This window comes from Strigops habroptila, chromosome 6 (assembly GCF_004027225.2).
Source record: "Strigops habroptila isolate Jane chromosome 6, bStrHab1.2.pri, whole genome shotgun sequence".
Lineage (NCBI taxonomy): Eukaryota > Metazoa > Chordata > Aves > Psittaciformes > Psittacidae > Strigops > Strigops habroptila.
Window position 1 is genome coordinate 24967056 of NC_044282.2, and position 22867 is coordinate 24989922.

The 22867-nt window shown below is 40.2% G+C and overlaps 2 protein-coding genes across 6 annotated transcripts in view; both read left to right on the forward strand.

Moving 5' to 3' along the window:
- Positions 1 to 17804, forward strand: part of MDN1 (midasin AAA ATPase 1) — a 100083-nt gene extending 82279 nt beyond the window's left edge. For 3 of the 4 annotated variants that reach the window (XM_030489502.1, XM_030489504.1, XM_030489505.1), the window contains 20 exons: positions 207 to 368; positions 501 to 638; positions 849 to 990; positions 1901 to 2070; positions 2304 to 2447; positions 3156 to 3291; positions 3893 to 4215; positions 5144 to 5305; positions 5693 to 5794; positions 5955 to 6156; positions 6657 to 6830; positions 8337 to 8494; positions 10277 to 10366; positions 11076 to 11191; positions 11754 to 11928; positions 12577 to 12650; positions 12744 to 12858; positions 13831 to 13894; positions 15609 to 15751; positions 16854 to 17804. In XM_030489502.1, the coding sequence (XP_030345362.1) occupies positions 207 to 368; positions 501 to 638; positions 849 to 990; positions 1901 to 2070; positions 2304 to 2447; positions 3156 to 3291; positions 3893 to 4215; positions 5144 to 5305; positions 5693 to 5794; positions 5955 to 6156; positions 6657 to 6830; positions 8337 to 8494; positions 10277 to 10366; positions 11076 to 11191; positions 11754 to 11928; positions 12577 to 12650; positions 12744 to 12858; positions 13831 to 13894; positions 15609 to 15751; positions 16854 to 17042 (2979 nt within the window). In that variant the 3' untranslated portion in view covers positions 17043 to 17804. The remainder of the gene's footprint in view (positions 1 to 206; positions 369 to 500; positions 639 to 848; positions 991 to 1900; positions 2071 to 2303; positions 2448 to 3155; positions 3292 to 3892; positions 4216 to 5143; positions 5306 to 5692; positions 5795 to 5954; positions 6157 to 6656; positions 6831 to 8336; positions 8495 to 10276; positions 10367 to 11075; positions 11192 to 11753; positions 11929 to 12576; positions 12651 to 12743; positions 12859 to 13830; positions 13895 to 15608; positions 15752 to 16853) is intronic. The other variant, XM_030489503.1, reaches the window with a different exon arrangement.
- Positions 17805 to 18345: 541 nt separating this feature from the next.
- LYRM2 (LYR motif containing 2) lies at positions 18346 to 20778 on the forward strand. Of its 2 annotated transcripts, none has more exons than XM_030489506.1 (3): positions 18346 to 18367; positions 19125 to 19447; positions 20370 to 20778. In XM_030489506.1, the coding sequence occupies exons 1-3, from the start codon at positions 18361 to 18363 to the stop codon at positions 20448 to 20450; spliced, it is 411 nt and encodes a 136-aa protein (XP_030345366.1). In that variant the 5' UTR covers positions 18346 to 18360; the 3' UTR covers positions 20451 to 20778. The 2 variants fall into 2 exon arrangements, with proteins under 2 accessions (XP_030345366.1, XP_030345367.1); XM_030489507.1 differs by lacking the exon at positions 18346 to 18367 and adding an exon at positions 18824 to 18909 and having other exon boundaries at positions 19307 to 19447.
- The last annotated feature ends 2089 nt before the right edge of the window (positions 20779 to 22867 follow it).

The following is a 22867-nucleotide window of genomic DNA, read 5'->3' on the forward strand; positions in this document are numbered from 1 at the left end:
TGTGGAAATCTAAAAAAAAAAAAGCTTGAGAAACCCTAGAAATTCTATTTAAAAAACAACGTAAGGCCGATTACATGCCTGTAAACTCACCAACCGGTATTTCTGGTTTGAGCATCTGTTTTCAGTCTCTGTCATCACCCTCTCTGAGGTGCATGTCAGTATGTACGCAATCATGTTTGACAGCTGTTCTTTGGTTTTAACTGCAGTTCTTCAACCAGTCGTGCTATCTGCTGGTGCGTCTAAAGCCCATGCTCTGCAAGTATTCAGACCTTATCCTGTTCTACCTCACTGTTTCACTGGCATCTCACCGGAGTACTGGAAAATTGCTTTCTGTTCTAACTAGCATTTTTACAGAGCTTGCCCAAAAGGTAAGTTATTAGAGATAACAGTGGATATATGGTATGGACATATTTAATGTATACAAAAGTCTTAAGTAGAAATTAAGCCAAAAGATGTACTTACTACTACAGAAAGTTTTGAGTTTCTGTTTGCTTTTGTAGGGGTTTTGCCTTCCAAAAGAATTACTTGAAGATGAAGCTGGAGAGGGAGCAACACAGTTTCATGATTACGAGGATGGTGGTATTGGAGATGGGGAAGGCAAGAAGGATGTGAGCGACAACATAGAAAGTGAAGATCAGGTAAATGGCACTGTTCTTGTTTAAGTAAAACTGAAAAAGCCTTTGAGGTCCATGTTGTGGATGTTTCAGGTAAAAGAAACATGAAGTTACTTTCAGTCTCCTGTTTAGGTTGGCTTTTATCTTTGCATATAAACTTAAAATAACAACAGTAAGTAAACTTTAATATATAGGCAAGATCCATTGTAATTTTTGGCTCTACTAATAATTCAGATAGAAGACAGTTTTCAAAAGGGTGAAGAGAAGGAGAAAGAGGATCAAGATTCTAAACCAGACATTGAAGGAGAAGACAATGCAATTGAGATGTCAGAAGACTTTGAAGGAAAAATGCATGATGGGGAGCAGGAGAAAAAAGGTTTGGTTCTTCCACTATCACAAACTTATAAGAAATGTTATAGAATAATAAAGTAATGGTTGTTACTTTTATATAATGAAGTATATACTGAAAAGTCAGTGTTCAACAACAGATTAGTGCCAAATACTGTCTCTTATCTTTCACTGTGTTGGCTCTGGAATGAAGGGAGCCTATTCTTCTACTCATGAGCTGACCTATAGATGCATTTTAAAATTAATCACTGACTTTATGGAGCTGTTGAAGGTCACAGAATACTTGAGAACATGGCTGTTACTAATTTCAAAACATGACTAATTAAGCTATTGCTAACTTTTTAGCGATTAAAAAAAATTAACTTTACATTTTTTAAATGGGAAAAAATAGCAACATTTGGTAGATTTATTCAAGTTGCTACTCACCCAAAAGGTAGCAGTTCTTCACTTTAAAGGGCAACAGCTTGAACGTCTTAAACTAACGTGGCTTATAAATTTTGGTAATGTTAATCTACTTCCAAATCTCTGACAAAATGCCGAGAATAAGTTCATCTGCACAAGAAGGGAAATTCCCAAACTAATAAACAGATAAAGTGGAATTGATCTTCCCCATCCCAGTAATGCCAAAACGTTTTGAAAATGGAGAACAGAGAGGGTAAGGAGTACAGGTTTAAATCATCGAAGTTTTGCAGCTGAGACTTGTTAATCTGAGAGAAAGAATGCTATGTGTCCCCATATGTCCAAGAGAACACTCTGAACCACATAATTATGACCCTGCTCTTCTGGGTGTTACTGAATGTGTGTCTTTTTCCACACCTCTCAATTAACTGTGTAGGGTGATGAAATTAAGCTGCTAATTGTGACTGCTTGTTTCTGAAGTTAACAAAAAAGTTAGCTTTATCTCTTCTGTACTGAAATGCATTCTGAATTGTACACAGAAAATGATGAAAATTCAGACGAAGAGGAGGAGCTGGACAAGCAGATGGGAAATCTTGATAATGCTGAAGCTGATGATAAACTGGATGAGAGGCTCTGGGGGGATGAAGATGAAGATGAGGATGAAGATGACAGCAGTAAAACAGAAGAAACTGGACCAGGAATGGATGAGGTAAAGAGAAAAGAGGTGGGAAAAAGAATATCAAAGAAATTAAACTCTGTTAACTCGATTGACCTACACTGTGAACTCACTTATATAGCTCTTGGTCTAGGAAAGAGATAATTTCGGTATATCATAAGTTTTATTTAGTGTTTTCTTTTTTCTGTAGGAGGTGGTGTCTTGTCACTGAGACTTTGAGAAGCAGGTAGCATAACTGAGTTTCTTTTGGATTTGTTGGTTAATAGGAGGAGTCAGAGCTTGTTGCAAAAGATGACAATTCTGGCACAGGAAACAAGGATAATAAAAAACAGCCTCCCAAGGATGAGGAAAAAGAGCAACAAGAAGAGGACGGGGGAAACAAAGAGAAAATCCATGAACAGATTGATGAGGTAAAAATGATTTGGATTACATAGAGTATCTTGCTGTTAAACCATATTCTCTTGCTCATATCATACATTTTTAAGAATTTGAAATGGTCTTTATTTAATAGTGAAGTGTGTTGGGGGAAAAATAAGGTTGATTCATTTCAGAGTTGAAAGTAACCATATTGCATCCATTTGATCATACCTGTATTTTCTGATCCGTAATCCAAAAAGAATTTTTGTTTGCATTAACCTGAACTTGTAACGGCTGCCAGAACAGGCTTTACACTGAACTGATGTTTTGATGGACAAAGCTTGAAAATTCTTGTTCTGTTTTGTTTAGCAACAGAAACACTAAGTCAGTGGGACTCATCCCAAACGTGTGTGCATTATGCTTGAATATTCTGCAAACTATGCAAGAGTGCATTTGCCATCTGCAAGAACGCAGATTCTGTTAAGAATCTTTCAGCTAGGAAAACTGGATTCTGAACATAAAACATGCTGGTTTTAAGAAATACCTATTTATGTAAATGCATTTGCCAAAATTAATCTTTTTCTGCTTTTTACGCATGAGGATGTGTACCACTGGAAATTCGTTTTTAACTGGTCAGAATGTAATATTTGCACCCAGTATTTCTGTCCTAGAGAATTCCGTAGCATCTTATTTCTTATCTTTGCCTTTCCTCCCATTTATTACATACCTGTTATTTTTTCCCCCCATTCTTTTGCTGATAGCGTGAGTATGATGAGAACGAAACAGATCCTTATCATGGCCACCAGGAAAAGGAGCCTGAAGTTGAACCTTTGGACCTTCCTGATAATCTGAACCTAGAGAATGATGAGAAGAGTGATGAGGAAGAAGAGGGTGAAGGTACAGCTGAAAATCTCTCTACAGATTCCTAGATGAAAGCCAAATGGAAACATGGGTGGGACAGATAATGAGCTCTTTCTTCTCTATAGAAAGGGAAAGAGGTGGTGGTAGGATTCTGTATAATAAGAAGCTGCACATTCACTTCTCTGTATCAAAATATCAACATATCAAATACAGGCCAGATAATAATTAACAACATTACAATATTTTCCTTTACCCATCTTTCACGCACGCTTTGGAGCAGGCTTTCTCATGTTATCCAAGTGACACACTCTTAACTTCCACTAGAAGCTCCTTAGTTAATTGTCCAGTTGCTTTTATGGTTTCATTTTTTAGTATGATACTTGCAAGCATTTGTACTCAAAGGCAACTCACTCTCAAGACTGTTAGGTTAAAGGGAATTAATAAGAATTCATCTTGCTGTATCATTAGTTACAAACCAATTGCAACTTAAAGGAATTCTCTGCTATAGAAAATCATAGATTCTGTGTATAGAAATCTGAATTTTTTGATAGGCTGGGCAGTTTTGTTTACTGTAATATTTACTATCTCTGTACTTCACTGAACATTTTGTATACCTTTCTGATTGTTTTTAATCCAGAAGAAAATGCTTTTGAAGTAGATGAGAAACCTGCTGATTTAAATGAGGCAGAGAAAACAGAAGAACAGAATGAACAGGATACTGGTGAGACAGAGCGAGATGATCAAGATGCAGAACCAGCTGAAGAAGGCATTTCTGAAGATAAAGAGGAGAAGGAAGATGAAGGGGACAAAGATGCTCATGATCAAGAAGAAAATTCAGGGAACACTGACAATGCAGCAGAAGAGGAGGATGAGGAAGAGTCACAACCATCTGATGAGGAAAAAAATGAATCTGCTGAAGATAAGGGAATCCCTGCTGCTGATCAAGGCCTTCAACCTCAGGTAAAGAGTGATAAAGCCTGCTTTTCTTTTTTTAATTACCTTATATAAGACTTAAGAAATGGATGCATCTATGATACTGAAACAGATTTGACATTGAGTAGGTGTGATGTTAATGAGAATCTTCATCAAGATAACAGAAATGTGCTTACTATTAAACTGGTGTATTTCTGTCATCTGTATTCCTGTTACCTCCTTGGCCTTCTGTTAGCATAGAACATTTCAGTTGGAAGGGACTACATAGATCATCTAATCCAATTGCCTGACCAATTCAGGGCTGACCAAAAGTTAAAGAATGTTAAAAGCATTGTCCAAATGCTTCTTAAGCACTGATAGACTTGGGGCATTGACCACCTCTCTACGAAGCCTGTTCCAGTGTTTGACCACCCTCTCAGAAAAGAAATGCTTCCTAAAGTCCAGTCTAAACCTCCCCTGACACAGCCTTGAAGCATTCCCAAGCATCCTGTTAGTGGATACCAGAGAGTAGAGCTCAGCACCTCCCTCTTCACTTCCTCTCAGGAAGCTATAGAGAGTAATGAGGTCACCCCAAGGAACACCACTGGTGACCTGTCACCAGCCAGATGTAGCCCCATTCACCACAACCCTTTGTACCCTGCCCTTCAGCCAGTTGTTCACTCAGCACACCATGAACCTATTCATCGCACAGCTGGACAACTTATCCAGAAGGATGCTGTGAGGGACCGTATCAGAAGTCTTATTAAAATCCAGAAAAACTACATCCACCAACTTCCCTTCATCTACTAGGCCGATGACCTTCTCATATAAGGCTATCGGATTAGTTAAACAGGACTTTCCCCCTGTGAACCAGTGCTGACTGTGCCTGATGATGGCGTTATTCTTCAAGTGCATTTCAATAGTACCAAGTTTCCGATGTTTTTTAGAATGTTAAATTACACTGATGTTATTTCAGGAAGAAGAGGGTAAAGATAATTCAGAGATAGATGAAGAGATCCCTGAGCCTGAGGAAAGAATGGAGCATGAAACACAAGGGCAGACTGGGCAAGAAAACCTGCAGAGTGACAGTGCTGTTGAGCTGGCTGGAGAGGCTTCAGAAAGAGACCAGTCTAAAGAGGTAAAATACTGGAAGTGTCTAAGTTAAAAATGCTGAACTTGTGAATATGTTTTCAAGCTGCAGTCTAGGAACTGCTGCTGTATTTTTAGGAACTGTGTATAAGATTCAATTTTTAGAACACCAATTATAAATTCACTGAAAACATTTAAGATCACATAGATACATAGTGAAATTTCATAGCAGTGAAAACTGTAAGTTTAGGCTAATGGCTGAGCTGCAGAACTGTCCCGTCTGCTCTCCACAAGAGTAATACTTGCACTTGTGAGCCATTTGTCATTCACAAGAGAAAGCAGCACAGCATCGCAGTGTAACTTCTGAAATTTGACTACCACAGTTGCCATTTTCAGTTACAGTTGTGATTTTGGAATTATTTTTTTTGTCTCTCAGGAAAGTGGAAGTGGAGCTTCAAGTGCAAATCAGTCAGAAGGCCATGAATCCACACGCATGGCCCGGATGGCTTTTCAGAAGCAGAGCAGAAAAAATACCCAGGTTCATCTCTTCTTTTTAATTTTTTTTTAATTATTATTAATTTTTTTAATTTGAATGTTTTAATATTAACCAGCAAATAGTTTCAGTTTCTCCTTGTTAGAACCATTGTTATCATCAGTGTTTGGCTGCAACTCACTTGAAGTTCATGGTGTTCTTTCAGAGTTTCAAGAGGAAACCTGGTCAGGCAGATAATGAACGCTCAATGGGAGATCACAATGAACATATCCACAAGCGACTGAGAACCATAGAATCCAGCAGTGAAGCCAAGCAGAATACAACTCAGCCTAAACAAAATGTGGAGGAGGCTGATGCATTTGAACATATTAAACAAGGCTCTGAAAGCTATGATGCACAGACATATGGTACGGTGATATTTCTGGGTGTAAAGAGTTGTTACTGCAGAGGCAAATCCTGAAACACTCCTATTTACTGTAGTTTTTCCCAGTATGTTTTTCCAAGTTATGTTTAACAGTCCTTGCTTTGGTTTAAGATGCAGAACCATTTCACTATAATACGTGCTACTCTTTGGCAATCAGGTTCATACTAATGATAACATTTTATAACATACTGAATTGACTCATAAAAATGGATTTTAGTTTAATAAACATTTAAAATATATATTTTTTTTTTTTTCTATTAAACTAACTAGTCTGTTGTTTCATTCATTGGGTTTTCAGGGCAGTAGCTCATTAACACAAAATGGCACAGCACAGTGAAAGATAAAACTGAGGTTTGAGGCAATAGCTCAGATATCTTCTGAAGTTCACTGAAACTGATAATGCAGTGGGCTCAATGCAACATTTGCAACTTCACTACTTTTTCTTCCTCTTTCCTCTTAATAACTATTGTTGCCTTTGTACAGATGTAGCTAGCAAAGAACAAGAGAAACCTATTATGCCCCCTGAAGAAAAGGAAGAGGGAGATTCTGAAGATGCAGCTATGGAAACACAAATGCAGAACGACGAGGATCTCAGAGCAGTAGACACAGAGGAGCTGAAGCCAGAAAAGAAGAACTCTACTGCCACTGAAACTCCTGGTATGTTAACTTAAAAAAACATTCTAAACATATGCTGATGTGCATCTTTAAATGTATATGTAGGTATTTATTTTTGCATATGGTAGATGAGTGTACGCTTTGTAAGACTAAAGCATCTGCTCTTAATTGATTTTTCTGCAGCAGTATTCTTACTCCTGCCAAGTAACCAGCATTAGCCTTTGCTAAATTGGTTGAGTGACAGAGGGTTTTGCAGCTTTCTTTCAAGTTAATGGTCTCTAATCTTCATCCACATCTTTAAAGAAGTAAAAGGCGAACACTTTCCCTCTTTAGACACAGTGCCAGTCTGCTTAATTAATTGGCACGTAACTGCATTCCAGTGTCACCAGCATTGGCACCACACAACTCTTCTTTTTATGTGTAATTTCTGACAAAACATCAAGAAGTTGAGGACCTGGTCTGAACAACATCCAGTGTGAGGCGGCACTGAAGTGTCACTGTTGCCCTGCTTTCTTCCTGAAGTGAGAATGAAACAAACCAAAACTGAGCTGCTTAACAGAAAATGGCTATCAGGTGCAAATGGTTGGTAGATGAGAAGACAGGTCTGACATGTCAGCTACACAGCCCAAAAACCAAAATAAGCTAGATAGAAATAAATATCTCTTGCCAATTGCAATATAAGTATTTAATTTTGATGAATCTAAGTAAACAACACAGTAACTTGGAATTTTGAATAGTTTTCTGATCAGGTAACACAAAAGCTGGCTAGAGAGGGAGACAAGAGTTTTACCAGCCTGATTAACTTTCTTACCTCCCACTCCCTTCAGGTTTAATCTCTTTACTTAAATCTCTTGCTAGATTCATTAGCTTTATGGCACAGGCATGCATGTAATCAGCCTTACCTGTTTTTCCACATGATTCTCTTAACAGTATGTTCTGAAAAACTAGAATCTTTGAAACATCTCCTGCAATGTCAGACTGTTTTTTTTTCTTGGAATAATTCTTAAAAAACAAGTTGAACAGTGTCATGTACTAGAAACAACAGTAAAAGAAAAACTTCAGCCCATTCTTTTATTTGTAAATTGATTTCAGAGTTACGGGAAACTGTTCCATTACAAAACTCAAGAGTAAAAGATCAGATAAGAAAAGATTGCCATAATTTTTTTAAATGATGATTTTCTGAATGTTCTCAAAATGCTTTATACCTCCTGTCACTGTCAGATAGGCTATGAAGCTCAAAAAATGTACTTCACCAGTGGAATTTTCAAGTGTTAAAGACGCCTTTTCACTAATGTATTGCTCATGTGGCAAGAAGGTTATAAGAGAGAAAAACTGTTTGCGTAAGGAAATGCATATTTATCTGTTTTAGTGAGTAGCAAGGTGTATTCATCCTATTCCTAGAACTGACTGTCTTAGAATTTGTGCACTTCTCTTGAAATGAAATTAAAAAAAAAAAAAAAGCCTGGGTTGCACTACAGTGCTTGTGAGTAAAGGAGCTCTTGTATTATGTGTGATCTACAAAGTTAGTAATCAGTTTCGTGATTGTAGGACCAGGTGAAGTGGAGCCAGAGATCCAAACTTTTGACTCCGAGGATGTCAATGACTCGACAGCAGAAAAGCTACCAAAGGTGACTGAAGAGAAGCCAGAGAGAAGCAAGGACTCGACCATACATACAGCCCATCAGTTTTTGATGGACGCTCCCCAGGTATGATATGCAAAGTGTAGTCTTAAAACTACAGTGGTAGAAACAGTCTGTTTTATTTGACCCATGCTAATGGCACTCTGAAGACAAAAGTTTAGAATTCCTTTCATTCAGACAACTCAGTAGCTTGCTGTTCTTTAATAGCAGAATGAGAAGTAACACACAACCAACTGTTGTACCTGCAGCTGAATAATGACTTTGAAATGACAACTCCTCCCCATCCTTACGTGAGACGGTCCCATCCTCACTCTTTTTAAAAGAAATCTTTTGTTTTTCTAACTGTCAAGAACTGTTTTGCTCAGATGAATGTGCTGATCAGATGTTTGGGTAGTGGAAAGGTGTGTGCCCTGAAGATAAAGGGTTCAGAGTGAAGAGAGAGCTAGGCATCAATGAATTTAAAACACCATTGTGGACAAAGAATTCACCTCAGTTAATTCATCACAGTATAATTCTTCCTTAAAAAAGCTGATTGTGTGCCTTTTATGAATGTCTCAATTCAAAAAATACTAGAAAAAATACTAGAAAAAAAATGCTAGAAAATCCTAGATCTTCATGTAGCACTCATAGTTTCCCAGTGCAGACTGCTAGCTGTGAAAAAGCACATTTTATCATGGAGTTATGGCATAGAAGCAGTTGACAGCGGATAGTCAGTTAATAAAGTAAGAGTATTTTCAGTGTCTGTTCTTCAGCAGTATTGACCTTTCATGCTTCTAATACTGTGTCCTGATTACATACTTGGAAGGCAGTATTTTACTGTTTCTGTGCACAACATGGAAACGATTGCGTGCCAGCTGTACGTGGTATTTCCATCTTAATGCCAAATGGTGTAGCTCTTTGGAAAAAGGCTGCTGAATGCAAGAGTTCTCCCATTTTCGGAAACGTGGTGGTGGGTTCTTTTCCGTTGACATGCAAACCTTCAACAGGAGGGGGAGCTCTTGCAGCACCAGTTAAATAGGAAGGGAGACACGTTGCTGGGGGAAACGAGCAAGTTTCCACGCTCCAGCAAAAGGAAAAGGGAAGCAGCTCCATCCATGTACACTCCTTCACCCTTCTTTAAACCTGCAGTAGGTGACCAGAAGGACTGCTGCTGCTTTTTGAGGAATGGGAAGTTATTTGAGAGTTCGCGTTCATAGCCTTATTTTCCTCAATCCATAAACCTGCAGGTTATGCAGACCACATACTACTCTTTGGCTAGATTGTGGTGTTACAAGGCAGGAACAGAAGTTCTCACTGAAAGCACAATAAAAGTAAAAGAAGTGTAGTAAAGCTTGAATGTACTTGAACAGAATGGCTTATCAAATAGCATTTGCTGGCAGGTGAAGAGGAAGATGTCATTCAATTCTTTAAGTGGTTTGAATGAAGCTTTTAAAAAACTGTAATTAAGTGAAGCATATTATATTTTGGATCATATTAGATAGGTTTTATTTAATGGTTTGATCTCCATTTTACTGTCATTAAATCTGGAGTTTGTCAAGATCATTACACTGAATTCTGTTGGAAGTTCTATATTATTTATAGTATCTGTATTATAGATGTTCCTAGCTTTGTTCCTAAGTTGATTGTGTCACAGATGCAGGTTTTTGTGGGGAGGTATTTATCCTTCCTGTACATGTAAGCTATTAAAAAAAAGGAGATTTAGATTATTTAAGTTTTTTCCAGTATTTTTGTGTCTAAAAAGAGAAGAGCAATGCATTTTTACTTCCTGATAGTTTGCTGTAGTTTGGGGAAACACCAGATGTGTGAACTGATTTTTCTGTCTCATAAATCTCATAACTACACTTCTAGCACATCGTTAGAGATCCTGAAGAACTAAGAAGGGAACTTGAGAGGCAATTGGAAGCTTGGCAGACACAGCAGTCTGGAACTCCAGATGAGGTTCGTGACCTTGTTTTAATATAAAACTGTTATAAGAATCCTTCAGTTGCACTATTGCATCTTGTTTTACTGCTGAAGCATTGAGGAAGCCAAGCAGGCTGGAATTTAAATATTTGAAATTGTGTTATTTAGGTGCTAATTTTGTTATGTTTAACTTACACTGAGAAAAAAAAACCCAACAAAAACATTATTCTTAAAGCAGGATGACATTTCAGGTCTCATTTTGAATGTGCTGTGTGCTATTGGCAGAAAGTTACTCTGTTGGTAATGACTTTTAAAACTTGCATAGTTAGAAACATTTTTCTCAGTCCTACCAAGCTCCTTCCATTTTGAGTTGTCACCTGCAGTTAAGTGCTGGACACCACTTTCACAAAGCTATGATCAACAGACAACATCTCCTTCAGTTGCAGCGGCGGAGTTTGAGGTGACCAACAGCAGAAGCAGACTATGACACTTGCCTCTAGTCATGAATTGTAAACCATATTTGGAAGCAATCCCTGAATGAAATTGCCAGTGTGGAGGCTTAACAATCTTGCTGAATTTTAATAAATTTTAAATTTTGATCTTGAGACATCCTCACAGTTTCAGCTGATAGTTACCTACTAACTCCTCATTAGTAAACTGAGGTTTGTTTTCTTTTTTCAGCTTCCCAACTTGTTGTTTCTTCATAATTCACTTTTATTTCTTTCTGTGATGTATGATGTTTTAGGAGAAGGAAGCAGCGCAGTTGTGGCAGAGGTATTTAGTACTGACAGCTCCTCTATCACAGCAGCTTTGTGAACAGCTACGACTCATACTGGAACCCACTCAGGCAGCCAAATTGAAGTAAGTTAGGCCTTTCTGAGGCTTCTATTTTATTTAAACTCCTGGTTTGGGGGAGGAGGGCTTTAACCTTTGTACAGCTGCAGCTCTTTGTTGTATGGGAACACTAGGTTATTTATGAAATGCAAATGTGCTGTAGTAGTAGGTACCCATCCTGAGGATACTGCCTTCTGTTCTCTTCTGTGCAACAGGTGATCGAATCAACTTAAACATGTGACTCAGTGCAGCTGAGTCAAAGATTATGTTACATGTCAAAATGTTTTATGTTGGTTTTAATATTTAGTGATTTATTTTTTTTTTAGAGACCTAGACTTGTTTCAAGATGGAAGAGTCTAAATTCAAGGTCTGCCTTCTATTTTAGGCACCCAGATTTAAGAACTTCCTTTAAAAACACTGAATATCCATCTTGCTTTAAAAATGTGAGGGTTTTTTTGCTCTATACCTAAATAGAGTATTAGAACTACTCTTCTGTTATTTTGGTGCATATGCTGCATAGGCCAGGATTTCCAGAATGAGATATTTGCTGATAATGCCTGTCACTATGTCTTGTTTTCTTAACTTTCAGAGGAGATTACAGAACAGGGAAGAGACTGAACATGCGCAAAGTGATTCCATATATTGCCAGTCAGTTCCGAAAAGATAAGATCTGGTTGCGAAGGACCAAGCCCAGTAAACGACAGTACCAGATTTGCTTGGCTATTGATGATTCCTCTAGTATGATAGACAATCACTCCAAACAGGTAAAACAAAACCTTGGGGAAGTGCGAAGAGACTACCTGTCATTGATGAGTATGTCAGCTGCTGACTTGTTTCATACCCAGCTGGTGGCTGTTGGAAAGCCTGACTGGGTGATTCTACAGCAGCTGTTTTTCTGGTCCATGCACTCTAACTCTTGTCACTTCATGCCTAAGAGATCTGTTACTAAAAGATTAATGAAAGTTAGCTGAAAGGAGGAGATGTTTAATTTGTTAGACGGAAGTGTACATATCCACTGGAAAATTATCTTCTGTTCCCTACAACAGGCTGAAACTTGTTTAGCTACGCAGGTCATTGGAGGATTGAATATTAGTTCATCATAGCTCACTTGCAGTGTTTTCATTTATTAAAAATGTATTTCCTTCTAAATAGCTATTTCAGTGTTTTATTTCATTAGCCTGCCTAAAGTGGTATCTCTGAATCAGTCAGCTGAAGCCTTCAATTAGAACTAGTATATCTATCTTTACTGCAATGACTATCTTGTATAACTACAACAGAAAAAAAGATAGGAAGTCTCTTCACTTACTTCACTAGACGAAAAATAATTTCAGTAACATTCTTCATATTTTAATACTGAGCTGTGAGTAAAGTTTGGAATACTCCATTTTTGATGTAACTTTTTTCTCTACTAGCTTGCCTATGAATCCCTGGCGGTTATTGGAAATGCACTGACTCTTCTAGAAGTGGGACAAATTGCTGTGTGTAGGTGAGTTGATTTGAAATCTTGACTTTTCTTCAAAACTTCAGAGCAGAATGTAAGTACCAGTTTCACACTCTCATCTTTTCATCTTTTCTCAAGCTTTGGAGAGACTGTTCAGCTGCTGCACCCATTCCATGAACAGTTCAGTGACCAGTCAGGGACACGGATATTGCGTCTTTGCAAGTTTCAGCAGAAGAAAACAAAAATAGCTCAGGTACGCAAGAAATGCCTCAGGGACAACAGGTCTGCAGATCTTCTCCAGATGAGAGAGACATCAGCAGCTTCATGCTTTCATGATCACTTTGTAACCTTTACTGGTTGTTTATATTTGAGTGTGTGATAGCTGGTTAGAGAACAAAGCAATAGAATGGTTGCAATTTTGTAATAGGAAGAGTGTTTTCTCACTTTCAGGCCTGATGTATGCCACTTTCAGGCATTCATCTTTCTCTGTTTATACTGGGTCTTAAACAGTATTTTGGGTGCAAGCTATTGGGTACCCCAAAGCCAAATCCCATCAGAGTTTGTGGGAGTTTAGGAGGTTTTCGTGCCATGGATTCCACTTGTAAGGAAGAGGAGGAAGAGCTCTGTATGCTTGTCAGACTTGACTGATTCCTGAAGAAAATAACTTTCCGTAATAATACCTCCTGGATAGCTACAAAGTTTTCTTCCTTTTAGGAAGATTTTTGCAGTCTTACCTTTCCAGACTTGAAAAAGATCTTCCATTAACATTAAATGGAAGAGGAGGAGACCCAAATAGCTCGATGGTAATCTTACAAAGTCCTTCTAAAACTGGAACAACTTGACAGTTGATGCTCTTAATTTTAATGGGGAATATGTAACTAGATACTTGGTAAGTTGAAGCCAAACATCCTAGAGATAGGATGTATATTTTTAATGATGCAATTAATCACCTGAACAATTCACTGAGGTTTTGATGGCTTTGTTAGTATTGGAAAAATTTGAAATCCAGATTTCAGGCTTTTCTGAAGATTCTCCAGTTCAAAAACACTTACTAAATTTGAAGAGTTAATATAAGAAAATGCCAAGGACTGTATCTGTGTAGGTGGTCACACTAACCTATCTTGGCATTTAAAATACAGAAATGTGTTCTTTAAAAATGTTATCATTATTAATTTTGTTATTTTATGATGAGATAACTTAATCTTCTTGTTTGTTTCCTCTGCAGTTTCTAGAATCATCAGCAAATATGTTTGCTGCAGCACAGCAGTTGTCTCAAAATATTAATCCGGGTGAGCTGCTTCTTTTTTTTTATTACTATGCTTGTTGCCATGGCAGCAGAATGCTCACTACATCCTGAAGCAATATCCTGCCAGAAAGACTCATAGCAATGAGACATCACTTGCCTTAGGGTTTGGGTTTTGCTTTGTCAAAAGGAACGTTTAATTGAAATTCACTTCAAAACCCAAAAGACACCTACTTTGTCAGTAATTCACTGAAATGTTAAGACACTTTAAAAAGGCATGTCCTACCTGCCTCTCTTTACGTCATGTTTCCAGATCATTTTTAAGTCCTAGACTCTGCCTGCTTTAGAGCATTGTCCAGCTTCCTAGTAACCCTGACTCCGTAGGCACTTCTGCTCTTGCTCGAGAGCCTGGTTTCTGTAGATATCCAGAAGCACACTGTTCTGAGGAGGGTGTTTGCCTCCTACTTGCCTTTCACTGCAGGGCAAGTTTAGGTTGTGAGCTGCTCAGATTTACCAGAAAAGCTGGAAAGCTTGTTTCCTCATGGCTGACACATAGTTAGCATAAAAGGCTGCACTGTGATAGTTAAAAGCTTGTCATGGTGGCACCCAGATTCGAAAAAAGTTCTTGAAGTACTCCAAGAAATGGGCAATCTGGGATTTATAATCCACAGCTGGTTTGCCAGGCTGTCAGAATATTCTGGGTGGGAGCAGCTTCCAGTCGTCTTGAACTAGGCTGGGATGGAGCAGCAATCAGCTCCCTAGAATCAGGCAGCTAGCACAAGAAAAGGCAGTAGGATACATCACCCCTTTTGTAAAAAGACCAAGCCCTGTCATATTTGGGACCTGTCTGCAGAAAAGGAGGAAGCGTTCTACATCCTTCCCCTAGCCATTATGCTGCATGGGGAACAGGAGAGAGGGGCTTGCATTCCTGACAGTAATTACTGTGATTTCCCTTGTAATTAAAAGACGATAGATGCATAACTTAGTTAGAATGTCCCTTTAGAGGCATACATCTCTGGGGGCAACTTGGGTCAAGTAACATGCTGCCAGAAAATGGTCGGTGCTGAGGAACATCTGTGCTGTGTAAGTTTAGGAGGTTTACTTCAAACTAGCTTGTCTGGTCCCAAAGGCAGAATGCCCTGTATTGCTTGTACTGCCTTGACTGTGCCTCTGGAACTTATCTTCTGGATTAGTTTTCTCCAAAAATAACTTATTTGGGGCAGTCCAAGATTGCTCTTGTGGAAGCCAAGCCCATTAAAGCAGGGACAAGAGGGAAACATGTTCAAAAGCACAGTCCAAGGTGAAACACTAACACAGATGCACCCGTAAGTACCTGCTTCTGGAGGAATAGATTTGGACTCTGTTTCATTGCTGCTTTACTGAGGTAGTGATCTAGTGGCTGGACTCTTGTAATTCAGCCAATATTTAACTTCTAGGCAATTACCAGGCATGAAGGACAAGGCCATGACTAAGTTCATTAGGTATTTTCCACTTTCATCCTTGATTATGGTACTGATGGACTGGGGCTTTTTTTCCCATTAATCCCAATGGTTTCACACTGTGGGAAAAAACTTTCTTTCTTGACCTACTGGTAACTGCAGCTTAATGTTAAGTCAGAATTCTCTTCGATAAAGACTTAATTTCATTAGGAATACTCATTTTTCCATTATACCCACTAGGCTTAGAACAAAATACTCCTTTTTGCCTTTTAAATGGATTACTCTTAACTTACTGTAATTTTAAATGTTCTTTGTGCTCAGAAACAGCGCAGCTGCTTTTGATTGTATCTGATGGAAGAGGCCTTTTCTTGGAAGGCAAGGAACGAGTGACAGCAGCAGTTCAAGCAGCTCAGAATGCCAATATCTTTGTTATTTTTGTAGTGTTGGACAATCCTAATTCCCGGGTAAGTAAGTGAACAAGGGAGAAGTATTCAACTGCAGTGAATGAGAAGCTGATACAAATCTTTTTCTTGTCTTTTGTAGTGCTATACAGCCATCTTATCTTTTGCAGAGGTCAAAGATATTTAGCTCAAAGATATTTAGCTCAATTTCAGTTTTTCACGTCTGTCAGATCTTCTGTGATTTCTCTCTACTGTGATTCTTATCCTCTTTTGTATTAAAAAGAAAAAAATTGGCTTCCATGCCACAGAAAGGTTAACTACGAGGTCCTGTCTTCAAATGTAAAGGTTGTAGATTTTTGGCCACCAGAGAAGTAGCTGGCAGGTTGACAAATTCAGGGTTTTAGAGGTGCTTTGTTCCATCTCAGTTTTGATTCAAATTGATCATGTCTGACAGCAGTCTCCATTTCATATGGCAATTGGAGCCAATGTGAAAATAAACATTAGACAGAAAGGAGTATAGGAGAGTTATTTAGTACTCAAACTGGGAAAGCCAGGTACCACCAGTTTTGTTGCTGACAATTATGAGGTTCACATGAAACCTGGCTGTAATGTCAAGCGAAAATTCTGGACAGTGAAATGTGTTCTTCATAAGCTTTATTAATCTTCTGAGCTGCTACGCTGGGCAGCTAAGAAGTTACTTTGCAAGCAGCTTTGCAAGCTGGAGTTTAATCTGATTTTTGTCTTTGTAGTATTGAAATACTATAATTCGCAAAAGAATCTTGTATCACTGCACAGATACAAGTTGAGCTCAGCCCTAAAGAGCTTACAGATGACAGACTGTCGAGAAGGCATCAAATGTATAAAACTTAAGTGCTAACAGTAAACTCATAGAATAAATCATAAAATACTACAGAAAGATGGGATTTGTTTATGGAACTGGGTTTTGCAGAAGCTCAAGATTAGTCTCTTGTAGCCTGTAAGTTGATGATTAGAGCACTTTTATCTAAAAGGACAAAAGTACTTAACTGCTTTGTGTTCAGCTTTTGATTTGATTTACCATCGAACATTTGGGCTTTTAATCTTAGAACTCTCTTATTAACTTCTAATTTAACAGAGGAGGAATTAGAACTATTTGAAATAGTAACATAATTTTTTTTTTTTACAGGATTCCATTTTGGACATCAAAGTACCTATATTCAAAGGACCTGGGGAATTGCCTGAAATCAGATCTTACATGGAAGAATTCCCATTCCCATTCTACATGATCCTTAGGGATGTGAACGCGCTTCCAGAAACTCTCAGTGACGCACTCAGACAGTGGTTTGAGCTGGTGACTGCCTCAGACACTTTGTAGACTTTGTAGACAAAGTCAGTACCTGATTGCTGCTAAGCCGCTGGCATAAATGAAACGGCATTTCATCGGAGAGTTCATAAAGCCTCTATGACTAGGATTAATGTGCAGGAGCTGCCCTCTGGCAGGTCAGACCGGGTAAGAACAAAATGGTTTAGGGGCATTCTTCCACATTTGTCAGAGGACAGTTATGCAATGGTGAGACCATCATCTTCCTTCATTGCCTATTGTCAATTACAATTCCCTTGTAATAACTTTTTACTTCTAAAAAAGAAAAAAAAAGTGTGTAATGTTCACAGAGTGGAAATTATTCCTGCCACTGGCTATTGCAATAAGAAACAGTGGTATTGCTTCTGGGAAAGCATTTCTGCATTAGAAGAACTTCAGGTGTCTTTGCAAAAAAGCATTCTTTAGCTTCACCCATGTGGCCGGTGCCTCTTTGGGAAGGAGCTGGGGAAGCAGATGGTTTTAAACAACCAAAAAATAAGTACTGGAAAACTTGAAACTATTTTGCAATTTAACACATCCTACTTAATTATTGCTGATTTTTGTCTGACAATACCAACAGGGAGTTTTATGAATAATGCCATACGATCATCCCTATCTTATCAAGTTTACACTGTGAAGTTTGCCCCTCTGTCCAAGGCAGAGATTGAGGATGTTTCATTAATCCAATGTTTTAAGAGCATGGACATGATTGTTCATTTCAAAAGCTATGCATCTTATATTATCTGTACTAATAAAAAGAGGTACCATTGTTTGTAATTATGATGTCTGGTTTTTCAGTTGACCAAAGCTTGAATAAATTTGCCAGATGGAAAATGCTGTGCATTCTCTAGCAGTGCACAAATACGCAGTTTCATAGGAAAATGTATTGTAATTTGTGTAATTTCAACACCTTATCCTCCTTTCATAAGGATAATGCCAGCACAGCACTCTCATTCAGGGTCCAGTCTTTTTGACTTCTCTCAGTGAAAACCTGAAGGAAATTTTGTTTAAATGCCCCTGGTTTAATCTCTCTGACGATTTTTTGTACAAAAATTGAAGGTGTCTCATTGTTAGTGGTGCGGGAGTTGCTCAGGAAATGTTTGGAAATGTGGGGGCATGCCCAAAGATGTGATTGTTCTCTGGCTTCTAGATAGAAAACCATACTTGGAAGTATTGCTGTGGTTGTTCTCAGATGCAGCAGTGACAAGACCCAGAGGTGAATGTCCCAGCAAGGCTGTTTGTGTTGCTTGAATCATGTGCCACAGTTTATTCATGATAAGCAAATTTCGGAACTGCAAACTTAACACGGAAACTCCATCCCATTAGCAGTGAAATGTCAGGTACTATTGGTCTGCATTGCCAAGATTCTTTAGATCTCTTATAAGTGTACACGAATACTTGCATGCTTTAACTGTGGAAGTAGGTGGTTTTAGTTCACCAGAATGCAGTTCAGACTTTTACTGAATATTTGTAGGAATTGGAGAAAATATTTTAGAAACCGAAAGTTTTCTCAAGAGGGCAAGGATCTGTTTCCAATGCACGTTACAGTTTGTTGTTACTCTGGTTGGTTGCCTCTGGTTACTGCGGTACGGTTTCTGGTGTCCCCGGCTGCCCGCCAGGCACCGACCGCGAGCGGGTGCGCGGGGAGCCCTGGCCTCCGGCTCGGCGCAGGTCCCCGCCGGAGCTCTGGGGCACAAGCACCCGCCCGTTCCCGATGCGTCCACAGCGGGGAGGCCGCAGACAGCCCACGGCCGCGGAAATGGCGGCCAGTGCGCCCCGCCCGCCGGGGGAGGGCTCGGCGGGCACGGCGGCGGCGGGAGAGGCGGAGCAGCGCGTCATGGCCGCCAGCCGCCTGCCGCCGGGTGCGCTCAACCTGAAGCAGGTACGAGCGGGCGGGAGGGCGGCTGGTGCTCCCCCCGGCAGCCGCAGCGCTGACAGGGCCCCCGGCCTGGGTGGCGAATGGCAGCGGCGAGGCTGAGGGAAGCGGCCGGTGCGCGGGAGCTGCGGGGTGGGCCGCGGCGGCGGGCGGGCCTGCGGGGTGGCTGGGGGTGAGCTGGCCCTCGCCCGGGTAACGCTGCATGTTGTGCTTGGGTGCAGCTGGCCTCAGGCACCGCGGCGTGTTCCACGTTTGGAATGCCCCTGCCGATGAAATTCAAGCTGCTTGGACTGGGATCGTGGGCAGTGCTGCGTGGTGGGGAACTTTGCGGCTGCTTGAATGTCCCACAAGGCTCGCAGCAGTGTCCTGGGACAGCAGATGGACTTCCCTCTCTTCTTCTCAGTTCCTGAGGCGACAGCAGGTTCTTCAGTTATACAGGAAGATCCTAAGGGCTATTCGTGAGGTCCCTGCTGAAGCAGATCGCCGCTATTTAAAGGACTGGGCCAGAGAGGAATTCAGGAGAAATAAAGATGCTACAGATGAGGTGAGGATCGAGAGCCCCCAACCCTGACTGCCTGCCATCGGGAATGGTCAATGCGCTGTCCTGCAATTCCTACAAGGGTTTGTTTTGTAGGTGTCACCTCTAGGCTGGTGAGAGTCTCCTGGTACTATTTTCTCTTAAGGAACATTTATATGAAGAAGGAGTTCAGCATCTCTAAATCTATCCCCCTGTTGGCAGTAGTAATGTTTCTCTAATTTCCAGATGATAATCTGGAATTAAAACCTAAACAAATGCTCCTAACTCAAAAAATGAGAAAGATTGTATTAATATGATAACTAACATACTCATTAATGGTCAAGCTTTCTGTAGCTTCTTTTTTTCATCTTTAATTTCAACTATATTCAAGCTGAACACAATCGGGTGGTTGTGCATAGGAAGCATGTGTGAAATGCAGAAACCTTGACATTTCTTGTATGTCTCCTGTCCTCTGCTTTCTAGTTTGATCCTTTTTCTAGCCAGTGCTCAAGGTATTGCTGGCTGAATTACACAAAGTATTACAGGACTTGAATCAAAATAACATTGAGAGAAACATCCCCTTGCTGTGTAGAACACCTGTCTGCCTAATGCCTCTGTGCAGTTGTCACTACTGGCCTGCAAAGGCAGTAGACACAGAGGCATAAAGAAAACACCGTTAGGAGTTTGAATCCAGTTCAAAACTGAGTTTTAAAGCAAAGCTGTAACAAGCCCCCAAATTCATCGTTAAGGAACTAGAGAAAATTAATTCATTTGTTCACTTGGTTTTTAACCATCTCAGTGATTATAGTGTTAACTTCACACAAAGAAATAGATCACAATAGCGCTGGTAAGAATTGTATGTATTTTAATGTGTTAAAATCCATGTGCTTGTGTAAAACCTGGGCTGTGTACAGACGTTTGGGTCAGTAGATTGCATTTTGTTTTACAGGATGCCATCAGGATGATGATTACTCAAGGCAACATGCAACTTCAGGAACTTCAAAGAACACTTAAGCTGGCCAAATCCTGATCTTAAGTTTGTTGACAGCTGGACTTTCATCTGCTGTGAACAAGCATAGCATTTCTTCCAGAAAGTGGTTACAGGAGCAGCCTTTGCTGGCAACCTGGTAATGCTTGAAGGTGGAACCTACCACGGTGGGGGTTTTGTTTATTCCCCTTCCTTATCTCAGTTTGGCTGCCCTCCCATGTGGAAATCACTGAGACACAAAGGATTTGAAAGACCTGAATGGATGATGTAGCATGTGCTGTGGGAAAAGCAGAAAGCACCAAAAACTACTGCAGCAGTGTTACAGCAGGGAAATGGAAAATAAATAAAAGCCAGATTATTTTGTCTGTTTTCTATTGTGGCAGCTCTTAAGTGGTAACATTTACAGTGGCAGTGGCTCTTTCTGTACTGTGCCAAGGATTTTTATCAAAATTTGGGATTAAAAAACCCAAACATTTGGGATAAACAGGCCCAAAGCAAACAAACATGATAGAACATAAAGCAAATGTTTTCTGTGTAGATGCAGATTTTCAGTCCTAACTGAATAAAACTTAAAAGGGCAGGTCTTTAAATATGAAAATGAGCGATTTTATCCCCTGAAACAGTTATGACCAAGTTAACAGGAACTACCTTCAACTTTTAGTATTTAAAAGTCAATATAAAGTAGAATTGCAGATAGAAAATACTAACCAAAAATACTGCGGTCTGGTTTTCCAAATGTTACATTACTCCACTTGTAATTGTTAGCTCACAGTCCTTACCTCCCTGTGAATTGCATTTTATCTTCTTTTTCTATATCATTTGAAAACACCAAGGTGAGTCTGAGATTTTCTCGGCATAAAAAAGGCCAGACAAAAGTAGCTGGATTCCTGACTATCCAGTAGCTGCTTGCAGTTCAGTCGTCGTCTCAAGAGATGCAGGAGCCCTTCCCTCTCCCACTCTATTACAGGTCACTTGAGGAGCCACCTCCGCTTCGCAGCTGGAAAGCCTCACGGCAAGTCTGGTAAGTGCCACCATGCTGGTAAGTGCCACTGCTGGCACAGGGGAAGGGACAGGCCAGTATTACCCCTCCAGGCTATGGGAGGGAAGGAAGAATGCTGCTTCCTGGAGCTAAACAAAGGGTCTTCAAAGTTACATACATCAGCAAAGTTGCTTCTCCAAAAGCTTCTGCTTAACAAGAAAGAATGCTTTTTTCCCCCCCATAAATTCTTTTCCTGAAAGTCATTGTAGAGTCCTTTGCCATGATATTTAGCTTTGCAGGAAAGGATGTTGTGCAGGCCACCAGTGAGGCTGCTGAAGAGTTCAGATTTGTATAGACAGAAGCCTTCGAACTTATGTGTGTCTAAATGTTTTGTTAAAAATCTAAATTTTGTTAACATTTTCTAATAGAATACACAGAACATTAGTGTGTTGAGGACTGATTCTTCATGTTGCCAGAAAATGCTGGTTAGAAAGGAATTCTGGCTAAACAAAGCCGTAATCAATGTTGGCTGTTTCTCACATGTAACCTCCCCTGAGCCAGTGGTTTGATTTCTGCTCCTTATTTAGGAGATTTTTACCGTGCTGCCTCACCACAGTGCTTTCCATTCACAGCCCTGAGCCTGCACTACTTCTTTGACTCCAGTTTGTATGTTTCTAGGTTGTGACCTCATAATCAGAAATAGTTCTTGACAGGGAGTGCCCCATGAGTGCTGCAGCCCATGATCGCCACTGCTTTGTTGGCTTGTCAAGATAAAATTGCCTGCCAGAAGCCTTTAGGTGTCTAAGTATAGTCTGCTAGGGTAAGTAGATATACTCCCAAGTGTGTGCTGTGAAGTAGATAATACAGGTATTTTGTGAAGTCCTTCAACTGTTGTAGCTCTTATAGAATCACAGAATGGTTTGGGTTGGAAGGGACCTTAAAGATCATCTAGTTCCAACCCCCTGCCACAGGCAGGGACACCTCTCACTAGACCAGGTTGCTCAAAGCCCCGTCCAGCCCGGCCTTGAACACTGCCAGGGATGGGGCAGCCACAGCTTCTCTGGGCACCCTGTGCCAGCGCCTCACCACCCTCACAGGGAAGAGTGTTTTCCTAGTATCTAACCTAAATCTCCCCTTTCAGTTTCAAGCCGTTCTTGTCCTATTACTACACGCCTTTGTAAAAAGTCCCTCTCCAGCTTTCTTGTAGGCCTCCTTTAGGCACTGAAAGCTGCTATAAGGTCTCCCAGGGGCCTTCGCTTGTCCAAGCTGAACAAGCCCAGCTCTCTCAGCCTGTCTCCATAGGGAAGTCCTCCAGCCCTCTGAGCATCTTTGTGGCCTCCTCTGGACTCACTCCCACAGGTCCACATCCCTCTTGTGTTGGGAGCCTCAGAGCTGGATGTAGTACTCCGCGTGGGATCTCGTGAGAGCAAAGTAGAGGGGGAAAACCACCTCCTTCAACCTGCTGGTCATGTTCCTTTTA

Bases quoted from the DNA above. Each gene is read 5' to 3' on its own strand.
- LYRM2 (XM_030489506.1), top strand. The intron at 19,448-20,369 runs GTGAGGATCGAG...TTTGTTTTACAG, and splicing joins ATAAAGATGCTACAGATGAG to GATGCCATCAGGATGATGAT.